Source organism: Ursus americanus, chromosome 28, assembly GCF_024610735.1.
Source record: "Ursus americanus isolate L20-20 chromosome 28, mUrsAme1.1.p, whole genome shotgun sequence".
In the NCBI taxonomy this organism is placed as follows: Eukaryota; Metazoa; Chordata; class Mammalia; order Carnivora; family Ursidae; genus Ursus; species Ursus americanus.
The window spans coordinates 36,565,641-36,578,286 of NC_142154.1; the positions used below are offsets into that span (position 1 = coordinate 36,565,641).

At 55.8% G+C, this 12,646-nt stretch overlaps 1 protein-coding gene across 2 annotated transcripts in view; it reads left to right on the plus strand.

Annotated features, from left to right (window-relative positions):
* MEGF11 (multiple EGF like domains 11) overlaps window positions 1-12,646 on the plus strand; it is a 216,994-nt gene that overhangs the window by 177,426 nt on the left and 26,922 nt on the right. For both annotated transcript variants that reach the window (XM_045810629.2, XM_045810631.2), the window contains exons 10-12: window positions 8,533-8,653; window positions 9,619-9,782; window positions 10,777-10,879. In XM_045810629.2, coding sequence (XP_045666585.2) covers window positions 8,533-8,653; window positions 9,619-9,782; window positions 10,777-10,879 — 388 coding nt within the window. The remainder of the gene's footprint in view (window positions 1-8,532; window positions 8,654-9,618; window positions 9,783-10,776; window positions 10,880-12,646) is intronic.

Below are 12,646 nucleotides of genomic sequence, written 5' to 3' on the forward strand. Positions count from 1 at the left end.
CCTTACCTGCTGTCAGACCCACCTTTGCCTTTAGGGCAAAGTATGAAGGCTGGCCCTCGTGGCCTCCCTGGCCCGGCTGGTCTGCCCCCCAGGCTCCTGTCCCACCTCAGCCCCTCAGCCCTGGGGCTCCAGCAAATCCTAACAGATCGCCTTACCCTGCCACCAGGCCTTGTTCCATCTACCGCTCCCCTGGAATGCCCTTGCTGTCTGTCCTCCTGGCCAAGCCCTGCCCGTGCAGCATCCGGGCTCAGCCCTGTTACCACCTCCTCGTGCAGACTTCTTGCTTCCTTCCCATGGGGACAGAACCTCTCCGTAGTACAGTGGCATGTCCGCTCTGGTGGCACACTGTAGATGTCTCCTGACACAAGACACAAATGCCCCCTAAGTTGGCCCACTGGAAGTCCCTGGCAGCCGTTTCTGCCTCTGCCAGTAGCGGGCATTTAACAAGGATGTGTGGGAAGCCACCTAGTCCAAGGCATGGCATACAGTAGGCACTCAGGACATCTGGGTCCCTGGCATTGCTGGCCTGCCTGCCGTCAAGGCGGCCAGGTTGAGGGGAGAGCTTGGTCTGTGAAGTCGGTCGGCCACTTTCCCGCAGTGACTTAGGACAGGTTGGCCCCTCCAGCCTCGGTTTGGCCTCTCTCTAGGGTGGTTCTTTCTCTAGGAAGGTAATTCCTCCTTGCAGGGCTATTGTAAGAACAGAAGGGGACAGAGGGCGGTAAGTCCCGGTTGGCACCAAGGAAGCAGCCCCAGGGTAGCTGTCTGTCCTAAGCCAGTGGGTCCACCCTGTCTGTAGGGGCGCAGGGCTGTGGACAGTGGTGAGGACCAGAGTCCTGCGCACACCTGCTCCCCCTGTGCGGGGGCTGCCCACTGTGCATGCAAGAACACCACAGGGACCTTGGACCTGGGGGTGGCCCAGCAAGATGCAAAGACCTCTGACGAGAGCTCGGTAAGCCCTCACTAGCCTGTGATGCCCTCTCTGAGCTCAGAAGAGACTCCGGGAGGAATCAGTTGGAGAAGGGGAGACTTACAGATGGGACGAGGGCACCAATGCAGAGTAGAAGAGAAACCGTTTTACCAAGACAGCAGCTGAGCCTCCAGGAGGACCCCTGGGCTTGCAGCCAGTAAGTAGCCTGGCTTTCACTTGAGCCCAAATGTCCTTCCTTGACCGCACTCACTGCCTCTCAGGTCTCCCTGAAGTGTCTTGGTACCTGTTTAGGAACTACTAGAAGGTGTCTGTGCTCCTCCAGAGAACACGCTTGAGGGGTCAGAGATAGCACATTTGTGCAGATTAGAAAGAGGCATCCCTTCCTCAAGACAGTCTCCTGAGATCTGCCAGAAAATTGATGTCATATGTACACAAACGACGATGACTGTCCTGTGAATGGCACCTCTAGAGTTGTGCAGTGCTTTGCCTGCCCAACTGTACAGAGCAGCCTCAGGTCACTGGCAGCCAGTTCATGTAGGACAGATGGACAGAGGGCTTCCGGGCCTAACCTTCAGCCCTCTTCCACCCCTCCCCCTTGGGAGCCAGACAGAATGACCCTGGGCATTCCCCCCTCAGCATGGGGAGGCGGGGATGGGAAAGGATGTGACAAGTGGCCTCCACCCTTCTCTCACTCTCGTCTCTCTGACCCTCTGCTCTTCATGCCTTATGCAGAGTTTCTTTTCCCCAACATGAATCCACTGTCGGTTGCTGCTTTATCAGCGACACGCTAATTAGGTCCAGTGAGGTTTGCTCTGCATTGGAGAGGCCTCTGCGGTTGGCGTTCGGTCCAAGCTGTTCTCTCTTTGCCTTGTGGTCCATGTGTCATTCTTTCTCCCTGGAAAATCATAAGTGAAGCTCCCTATCTGGGACTCCCACTGCCTGAGCCTGGGAGCTGGGAGTGGGGACGACTGAGAAGGGTGGGCAGGGGGAGAGCCAGCAGCCCAGGGCTGGCACTGCGCTTGGCATGGAGCGGACACCTGCCCGGAGGGGGCTTTGTAAGGAACAAATTGTATCCCACATGTGTGCTGCTGGCATAGACGGGACATTGGACACCAAAATCAGCCTGCACTGGTGGCCCTGAACCTCCAGGGTTAGTAGAGGAGAGAGAGAGGAACCAGCAAAGATGTGGGGACTGCATGGAGGGGAGCCATGAGGCCATGTCACATGAGCTAGCGCTTCTGCCTTACCGACACCCGCGTATTCGGACCCGAGATGCAGGGCCCTCTCGTACCTAAGTACCTAAGCCATCAGTACTTCCCCAGCAAGAGGACATGTGGGTCAGGGTGGCTTCCCTGGCTGGCTGTCCCAGAGTCCTCTCTGCTGAGCTCCCATAGGCTGGCAGGAGCATACCCACCACCCCGACCTGGATCTAGAGAACCCAGTTCCACGCTGTTCACGCTGCCTCCCACCCACCTGTTTAAGGGGGACCCAGAGATGAACTTGCAACATTGCCTCCCTCTTTTGTGAGAGGGAGGGTCAACCGCTTCCCATCCCCCTCCTCCTCCTCACGCCAAAAAATACTCATTAACCTCTGGCCCATTGCAGGGAAAATGGATGGTCACACAAGAAGCCCAGCTGCTGATTAATTTTTCCAAACAGGGCCAAACTACAAAGCCGCATATTGCAGGGGAGAAAATTCAATAAACAGCATTTGAAACAAATTTAATAGAACGTATAGCTCATTACCCGCTGGGGTCTGGGCCTCCGCCTCCGCGTTGTGCAGGAAGGCAGGTGGAGGGGAGATTCGCATCTCTTCAGCAGGACCAGCTCCAGGGGCTCCATTCTGGCAGTAGCTCTTTCGAATGAAGTTCAAGATGTTAATAGCCAAGGCTGCATCTGTAATTAGCAGGCCTTTGGATGGGAGGAGGTGCTCACATCCGTCCTCCATTCACAGAGTGGAGACGCTGAGCAGGACGGGCAGGCTCCCCCCGCCCCGAAGCTGGCACCTCAGGGGCTGCGGGGTGTGGACTGTGTGGAGGTGAGATGGGGATCGATAAGAATGTAAGAAACTCAGGCACCAACGTCCAGGTGCTGAGAAAGGCTCAAAGTATCTGGGCGTCAACAGGTGGCCCTTCCTCAAGGTCAGGGCCATGTCCTGGGGACGCTGTGTGTTTGAGTGGCGAGTGTGCTGTCGGCATGGGCAGGGGCAGCACAGGCTCTCTGAGAGTTTCCCTCCATCTAGGCTGTTAGGAGCTTGTGCTTGAGAAGGGAGCCAAGAGAGTCAAGTTCCAAGCCCCTCCCTGCCTGGCACTGGCTGTATGGCCTTGGGCAAGTCACTTCCCCTCTCCTGGCCTCAGTGTCCTTACCTGTAAAACAAGGCAGCTGGACCAAGTGATTCCGGAAGTCCTTCCAGCTCTGGTACACTGTCATGCTGAACAGAGGGGTGAGCCCTCCCCGCCCCGCTCCAGTGTTATGAATGGCATGTGGTCAGGCCCAGGCCATGCTTTAGCCGGGAGGTGGCCAGCTGGCTGGTGGGATTGGTGGAGCCCAAGGGGGACTCCCCAGCCCTGGGCCTCCATTCCCACCGTTCCCCCCTCCTGTGGACTCAGACCCCTACTGCAGGCGAGAAGCCGTTCAGAGAGTCAGAGCGGAAGGGCCCTTCGAGACAGCCCAGCCAGTGGTTCCCGCTAGCCCCTTGAAGGCTGCAGCAGGCTGCCAAGAGAGCTTCTGAACATGTCACAGAGCCCACGGGCAGCCTTCCATTAGCTGTGATGAAACTAACTAAAACACCAGGGTTTTTCTTTTGCTCTTAATTAGAATTAAATTAACTCTGTGATATTTCAGAGCGTGCGCTCATCAGAAGCTCTCATTGGTTGTAGGTGACATCATTGGAATTTCTAGGTCATGGTTGGTGGACAAGATGCTGCCATCAGAGTCACAGGGCATGTGGTCACTGGCCAAATTGCACCTGTTCAATACGTGACCGGCCTTAGACGCCAGCACAGAGTATCAGCGGCGTCTTTCAGATCGAGAGGGCTTTGGAGAGGGAGGGTACTCACAAGGGTCCTTGGTGGCAAAAAGTTGGGGAGGTGGATGATTTTAATCACCATATATAATCAAACAGAAAGCCAAGGCCTGTATGTTACCCAGCACGAGCACAAGTCCATCAGAAGAGAACCCTGTCTTCGCAGCAATGAGAGATGTGCTGGCTGGGGATCTTGGCCTCAGTACAGGGTCTGAGGGTGCTCCTTGCTGTGGGAGAGGGGGTGCAAGTACTAAGCTATGTGAGGCACGGGAGAGGCCAAATGCAAACTCCCCAACTTTCCTCTGATGTGAGCTCACAAGCCTGACCTCTTGTCCTGTCCTTTTCCCCGGAGTGTGAAAAGATCAACAGGTGTGAATTCAGGGCTGGTCTGGGCCAGGGCTGGGGGGTGCGGGGAGCAGACAGGACCCGGTCCTGCAGCCGGTCCCCTAAGGAGTGCTGCGGGTCTCAGCTCAGGGCCCTCTGGCTCACAGTCTCCTCTTCCCAAAGGCCATGGGCTTGATCATCTCTACCATCCTGTTCAGCTCAGAGGGTCTTGTCTCCCTGAGCGGGTGCCCTGGAGGCCAACAGGTTAATTTTCTAGCGGGGCTTCTCACCCTCAGCCTGGCTGGGCAGCGTTTGGACAGGGAGTAGGCAGGATCTGGCCTGGCTTTCCCTTTTCACAAGAGCCCCCAGAGAGACCCAGAGTCAGGGCAGTAGCACAGAGCCTAGCTTTAGACCAGGCAATATTCTGCTTCCCGTATGCGGTGGGAGAGCAGAACCTGGGCCCACCAGGGCGCCTCACCCCTCTGTTCAGCACGACAGAATACCTGCACTCTGTGCCTGTAGTGAGCCACAGATGCTGCGGCAACCCAGACAGGTAAGATCCCTGTTCTCAGGAAACCTCTGGTCTAACCGGGAGAGGAGACAGCAAGTCTGTGGACAGATCAACACATCTGGATGCAAGCAGGAGTGTGCCTGTGCGGACACTGCCTGGGAGCCGCCCCAGGGCAGAGAGTCTCAGCATCCTGTGTGCCCCTGGAGCCCACTACCAGGGCTGGCTCAGAGGTGGCCCCGTGCAGCGAACATTCGTTGAACTGCCTGGCAGGAGAGAGAAAGCATATGGAAAGTGCCCAGTCCTTCTGGCTGTCCGCAGGAGAAGCCAGCGTGCACACACAAACATCTCACTTCAGTTCAGCAACATTTATTGAGGGCCCATTATGTACCAACAGGGTCTCAAGCCCCGAGAACCTAGACATGAATAAAATCAGACCCCTGTGTCCCTGAGCTCACCAGCCCAGGGCAGAGGCAGGCACAGGCGCCAACCAGGCCCCCCAGTGTGCTCAGATGGGGGTGGCTGTGTCTGCACCCATTCCCACGAGGGCAGGACTGGGGAGGGAACACAGCTGGGGCGGGGGTGGGGGGATAGGAAGGAGTCACAAATTTCTACCCAAATCCATCCAGGCAGGTAAACAGATAACCCCAGATGCGCGCGCGCACACACACACACACACACACACACACACACACACACTCTTAGGTGTATACACTGACTACCTAAGCATGTGTAGACACAAATACTGACCCTGTAGACTCAGGTGCCTCACAGGCCATCATGATTAAAGCCTGTTAGTGGTCCCCCAATCCGGGCAGGTGTGTGGGTGAGAGAATGGCCCATGTGTTGGGAGTTGGTACCCGGGGCACCTTGGGAATCACTCCACCTTGGCCAAGGGATGCCCGGAGGTGGGCGGAGCTGTTAGTCTAAATCTGAGAAGTTAGGCTGATTATTGGCTTGCTGTGAATGTCAATCACCAGAGACAGCCAATCAACTGTAGACCAGGCCTGGCTCTCAGGTCAGCGGCCAGAAGTAGGGACTTGGACAACGAGTTTAGCTGTTTGTACTTGTGCTTCTTGAGGGGTTCGAACCAGGTGGGGGTCAGGACAGCAGGGCGGAGGAAGGGGAGTGCTGGGAGTTAGCTGTACCATGCTCGCACCCCTTCAGTGAACTCTGCACTTTAGAAACTGCTCAATTCCCTATGTGGACTTTTTGCTATTGGGAGCTAACGAATGGAAAATGTTTGGAGGAGCTCCTGACACACAGAAGCCCCTCAGTGAGCGGTCATTCTGTCCCCCAAGACCATGCCCCTGGTGTGTGCCTGTTTCAGCTGAGAGGAGGGGAACCAGGGCGCCAGCCTGTAGGAGGGAGCAGGAGGTGAACGTGGGGGCACGAAGCGAGGATTCCTGCCCCCTGTGAGCACCAGCCCTCCTCCACTGCACAGGGCCCAGCACTGTTCCTCGAGGGAGAGATGGATCCCTCCTCCAGAGTTGCCTTCTGCCAAAACCTTGGAGAGTTTTGGGTATTCTTTCCGTAAGCGGTGTTTCTTTGCAGGAATAGTAGCTTTGGTGGCACTTCCTACCTGCCAGGCACTGTTCTCTCTACTTCACATATAACAATCGTACGAGGTAGGGACGTTGTTTTTCCCATTTTACAGATGCAGCCACTGAGTCCCAGAGTGGTTTAGTAAATTGTGCAAGGTCATGCAGTGAGTAAGTGGTGGAAGCAGGATGGCACCAGAGTCCATTCTCTAACCACGGGGCCCCACCACCTCTCTGGAAGGAAGATCTGATTCTTTCTTCTCCTTCCCTGCCTTCTCTTTCCTCCTCACCAATACCCTAGGGGGCCCTGGGGATGTCACTGAGTCTCCATGTCCTTCTCTGGGATGCAGAAAGTCCTCTCAGCCTGGTGACCTCAAGCTGTCGATATCCCTGCACGGGTTTCGCTGGAGGAAACGGTGGCCTGGTGTAGCATTCTGGGGGGCAGATATTCCAAGCTGGGCACTCTGCATCTTGCCCCCTGGAGTAGGGCCAGGATGGAGAGTCCTCTCTCAGCCCCATCAGCAGACCCGCAGCTGGGCTCATAGGCCCCTGGAGGCCCCCTGGGAGGACTGGGGCTGGAGATACTAATGAGGAGACTAGGAGAGAAACCCCTCTCCCTGGAAGTAAATTAATGCAGAGAAACTCATAAGCTGTACATGCAATTTGCACCCGGTCCAAGGCCCTCAGAGCTTAAATATATTCCTAGGGGCTATTTATAGTCTTGGAAAAATTAGAGTTTTCTGGGTAATGGGAGTGCTGCGGACTCCAGCTGGTCAGGGCCTGCCAGGGACTGGCAGAGAATAGAGTGAGAACCATGGAGCCTTCTGGTGAAGCACTCCAACTTCTAGTGACCACACACTCAGGGCAGACAGCCCCAAAGTGGGCCCCTGAGGTGGGGAAGGCGTGTTGTGGGGGGCTCAGGGAAGAAAGCCCAAACCCCCTTACCTGGCATTCAAGGCTCCCAACTCCCGTTTAAATAGCCCCCTCACCTCTCCCTACACAAACCCCTCCCCCAGCCACCCTTAGAACATTCTCGGCTCTCACACTCCTCTGCATTCTTGTCACAGTCTTCCCACCTGGACTGCTTTTCCCTCACTCTTCTCTGGTGAACTGAATGCTCCCACCCCTCCGTCAGAACGCTGTCTGGGCAAGCCAGTTTAGGACAGCTGGTGACAGAATGGCTAAGCCACCGGCCCGGGTGCCAGTAGAGATCAATCGTTCTTAGCGCCCTGACCTGGGCCGAGTTTCCTGAGTTCTCCGTACGATTGCTTTATCTCTAAAATGGAAATAATGCCGAGGCAGTAGTCTCCGGTGAGTCTTGTGAGGAGTAAACGTGATGGTGTACGCACGTGCCTGACGTGGAGAAAGCGCTCGGTAGACATTAGCTATGACCGTCTACAGTTAACTTCTCTGAGGTCCAGGCGCATGGGAGAGAGTAGTATTCTCTGCGCCGTGGGGCTGTTGGTGAGAGTCCAATAATACTGAGAGGAAAGGGGTCACGTTCTGTGCTGCCGGGACCTGATACAGACTCGGGGGTCAAGTTCTGCGGGGGTTGGCCCCCCTGGAGCTGTGAAGCCGGACCCCTCCCTCAACGGGTGACAATCACTGCATTAGTTTCCTATCACGTCACCTTTAGTGTCTTAAGGCAACAGAGAGTTATCATCTTACAGTTCTGTAGGTCAGGTTTGGGTCTCATGGGACTAAAGTCAAGGTCTGCCGGCTGTGGTCCTTTCTGGAGGTTCCGGGGGAGAATCCACTTCCTGCTCATTCCGGAACTTGGCAGAATTCAGTTCCCAGGGTTGTAGGACTGAGGGCCCCATGTTCTTGCTGGCTCTGCAATGAAGGTTAATCCTATCTTTCGGAGGCCGCTACGTTCCCTGGCCGCGTTCGCCTTCCGCCGCCTTCGAGGGCAACACAGGCAGGTGGAGGGCTTCCTACGGCTTATCGCTCCGTCTTTAGTCACCTCCCGCTTTTAAGGACTCATGTGATTAGACCGGGTCCACCTGCATACTCTAGAATACTCTCGCCATCTCAAGGTCCTTAATCACACCTGCAGAGTCCCCTTTGCCATGGAAGGTTTGCAGGTTCCAGGGATTAGAACATAGATAATCTTTTGTGGGGGCTGGAGGGGAGGGCATTATTTTGCCTCCCATAGCCCCCAGCGTGAGACAAACTCTGATCCAAAATTCGCTGCCTCCTTTTCCAGGGAGAGGTCTGTGCAGTTCCCTGTGCTGCAGGAACCTATGGCCCCAACTGCTCATCCGTCTGTAGCTGTCGCAACGGTGGCAGCTGCTCCCCCGTGGATGGTTCCTGCACCTGCAAGGAAGGTGATGTGCCTTCTTGCCCAATCCTGTCCCCCTCAGATGTGCGCACCGCCCAGGTGGGCTGCCAGCTGAGGAGTCTGGGCTGTTCCTGCCTCATCCACCAGCGTGCTGGGTCAGGGAGCTTACAGATCAGGTCCCAGCCAAGGAAACCCAGGCCAGGGACGTCAGTAGGAGGAACGTGAGAGAGGGGATTAGTTACAATGGTATTAGCATCGGTGGGGGAGCATATGAGGGAAAGTACACAAACTGGAGATGAGAAGTGGGGGAGGGGGAGGAGCTGCCATGACTCCTAGGGTGGGAGGGACAGATGGAGGAAGTGGGGTTCTGGAGCTTGGGAGTGAGGGCCACCTGGTGGGAGCTGGGACCTGGGTAGAGGGGCTGCGTCACAGCCATGGAGCACAGGGGAGACCCAGCTACCACCACCATCAGAGGCCCTGCCCAAGGCAGACAAAGGGGAGGAGGGACCTGATGTCTCTCCTGCTCCCCACCTCTAGTCGTGGGCCAGGTCTCCCGTGGTGAAGCCCACCTGGGAGCCGGCTGAGGGACCAGTTCCTTGTGACACAGACCCGAGCCGGGGAAGGGGAGAGATGGATCTGAGAGCAACCAGGCTGATGACCGGCCTCAGAACGGGGAACCAGCCTGTCCTGAAAACAAAGCGCCCTAGAAGAGGCTGCCTGATCCCACCCCGGGCAGAGAAAGCCCTCCCCATCTCAGCTGGTGCCTGTCCCAGGCAGGATTCTGCACCTGCAGCCAAGAGCTGTGAGAACCGGGAGGCAGGAGACCCGCAGTCTGGCCCCAGGTCTCCTAATAGCCCTGCGTGTTTCGGAGCAGACTCCCGGTGGAATGTGGGTTCTAACCCGGTGATCAGAGAAACAGTGGTTTAAGTGGCAGGTACAGAGCTAGGGGAGTAGGCAGAAAGCCGTGCGGGGCCCCAACGGAGAGGTGACAGACCCTTCCCCCCATCCCAGGGTGGCAGGGCCTGGACTGCACGCTGCCGTGTCCCAGCGGGACGTGGGGCCTGAACTGCAACGAGAGCTGCGCCTGCGCCAACGGGGCAGCCTGCAGCCCCACAGATGGCTCCTGCTCCTGCACGGCCGGCTGGCTCGGGGACGCCTGCGAACTGCCCTGCCCGGTGAGTGCCCAGCAGCCCCCTCACCCTCTCCCTGCGGTCATTCTGTCCGCAGAGGTGTGCAGAGAAGAGCACCGGCCTAGGCGGTGGGACCCTTGGACTCCGGTCTTTCATCTAGAAAATGGCAGGTGTCTGGCAGGTGTGGTGCTGTGGCCTTACTTCCCCTTGCTGCGCCTGCTCAACGTTACTAGTTGACCCTGGCACGCTGACTGAGCCCGGAGGCAGCCTCAGAATCCTTCCCAGCACGGTGCGACAGGACAGCCCTCACTAATCCCTCAGAGTGACCATTCCTCAATAGTTTTATGATCAGGGTAGGAGAGGACAACACCAAGCACCATTCAGTGACAATCACCCAGACCCAACCACCGGATCTTAGTCTAAGATACAAATACATTAAACCAACCAATATGAGGCCTCAGCCCTGGGTTCAAATGCTGCTCTGCCACATTGTAACTACGTGGCCTTGAACATGTTACTTCACCTTTCTGACCCTATTTCTCATCTTTAAATGGTGAGTGTAATGGAACCATCCCATAGATGTGCTGTGAGGATTAAGAGAAATGAGGGATAAAAGGCTTGATACCTAACGAGCACGTGACAAATGTCGGTTGCCACCATCTTCCCTAGAAACAAAGAATAAATCAGTCATTCTTCGCGTGCACTCAGTGCATTATGGTTTGCAAAGTGCATTCTTGTTCACGATTTTAGGTAACGATCACTAACTACAGCCCTTAGGGTTAACCATCAAGAAGTAGGGCAAGACCATCACCCTCTCCTTCCAAACCCCACAGTCCTGTTAACGCAGCCAAAGAATTATTTGGCGTGGCCTCGTGGCCATGTCGATCACGGGTCATAAAAAGTGTGCCCACTCTGCTCTGGCCGCCGTCCGCCTGTCCACATCCCCGTGGGGCTCACTCTTGTTATCAAAATCCAACAGAAGTGTGTGAAGCTCTGGGAGTCTAGGTCTGATTGTTTCTCTGTCCCTTTCCCTCCACAGGACGGCACATTTGGGCTGAACTGTAGTGAGCGCTGTGACTGCAGCCACGCCGATGGCTGCGATCCTGTCACGGGCCACTGCTGCTGCCTGGCCGGATGGACAGGTATCTGCCGCCCCCGCCGCACCCCCACCCAGGGCCTGGGAAACCAGGTTCTTGGTGTTCTACTTCTCTTGACTGTTCTTTCTCTTTCTCTTTCACTTCTTCTTCTTGCTCCTTATGACGCACATTTCCCTTCTCTCCTCTGGGCCTCAGTTCTCTGTTCCACACGGTTCATGCAAACCAATTAGTGGACACCTGTTATGTGCAGGCTTTGTTCTAAAGGCTAGGAACGTACTGGTAAGAAATCAGACAAAGGCTAACACGTGGTGAGCATAGGTGCTTAACCTGCGTTCGCAGCGGATATGGTAGAGAGGGGCACGGGGACCTTCTGCTTAGCCCGGCCTCGCTCTCCTGGTCCCTTACATGTGTCTGTCAGCCTGCCTCCCAAACACACGGCGAATCCATCCCACTACCACCGTCCTGGTCCTCCAAGCACCATCTCTCAGCCGGCCCAGCCTCGGGCTCCTCCTTGGTCTCTGGGCCTCCCCTCAGCCCAGCTGCCTCCATTCTGCATATGGTGGCCAGAGTGAACTTCTCAAACCCCAGCTCCATTCACATCGGTTCCTGCTCACAGTGCCTCCGTGGCTTCCCATGGCACTTACAGAAAATCTAAAATCCTTGCAGTGGCCCAGGAGTCCCTATGACCTGGCCCCTTCCCAACTCTGCCACCTCCCTTTTGTCCCCTCCTGTCATTCATGACACAGCGGCCACCTGGGTCGACCACCTTCCTGACCCCTGGCCTTTGTGTGTGCCTTCTCTCTGCATTCATTGCTCTTTCCTTTTCTCTGCTCCTGATGATGCCCTCTTCCCCATTACAATCCGGCCAGGACTACGTAAGAGTCCCTCTTATTAATTCTCGTAGTATCCTACAGTCTTCTTTTTGCCATACTTACCTCTGTTGTCACTGAACAGTCATTTGAGTAAGTATTTATTATCTGCCTCCCTGCCTAGACCATGAGCTCTCTGGAGGCAGGGCCTTGCCCACCCCTGTGTCCAGTGCCTGCCGCCCACTGAGAGAGAGATGACATGGTGGTTAAGAACAGAGAGCCGGAGCCAGACTGCTGGGGTTTGTGACCTTGAGCAGGCCCTTTAACCTCTCAGGGCCTGAATTCTCCATCCATCAAATGCAGAGAATTATAATTCTCGCAATTACGGGGTCATGTGGAAGTTTAAATGAGTTAATACCTGTAAGCGCTAACAGGGCGTGGGCTGTGCTCAGTAAAGGTAGCCCATGAATACAGGAAGTGCTTAATAATGCTGGACTGCACGGATGCACTCAGTCCCAAGCTGGTGGGCAGAGAGGGAGGTACAGGCGTTCCTGCCAGCGCAGGTCTTCAGATAATCGTCTGCACCAGGTGGCTCAGCAGCCTGGGTTTTCCAGAACCAGGAAGTGCGAGAGCCGTAGAAAGCCAGGGACGTTGCTTCCTCGGCAGCATCTCTGACCTGGCCCCCTGCCCAGCCCCGTGGTACAGAGTGAGGCTCCGCCCTAGTTACTGGCACCCCAGATTCCTGGCGGAAGCCAAGTGGAAATCCGCTTGAATTTTTCATGGCCTTAATTTCAAGTGAGCTGATAAGATTTTAATGATAGCTGGTGCTGAAAAATTCTGTCTTTGATGGACAACTTTTCAGCAGGGCCTCTGCCGTTCTAATAGAAAGCTAATTTTCCCAAATATGGTCCTAAAGTCACTTCAAAGGAGTGATTGATGTCCTGAGGTTTGTCATGGAAAAGGGGATCGAGGAGGGAAAAGGAGGGGACCGGGCGTAGGCTCC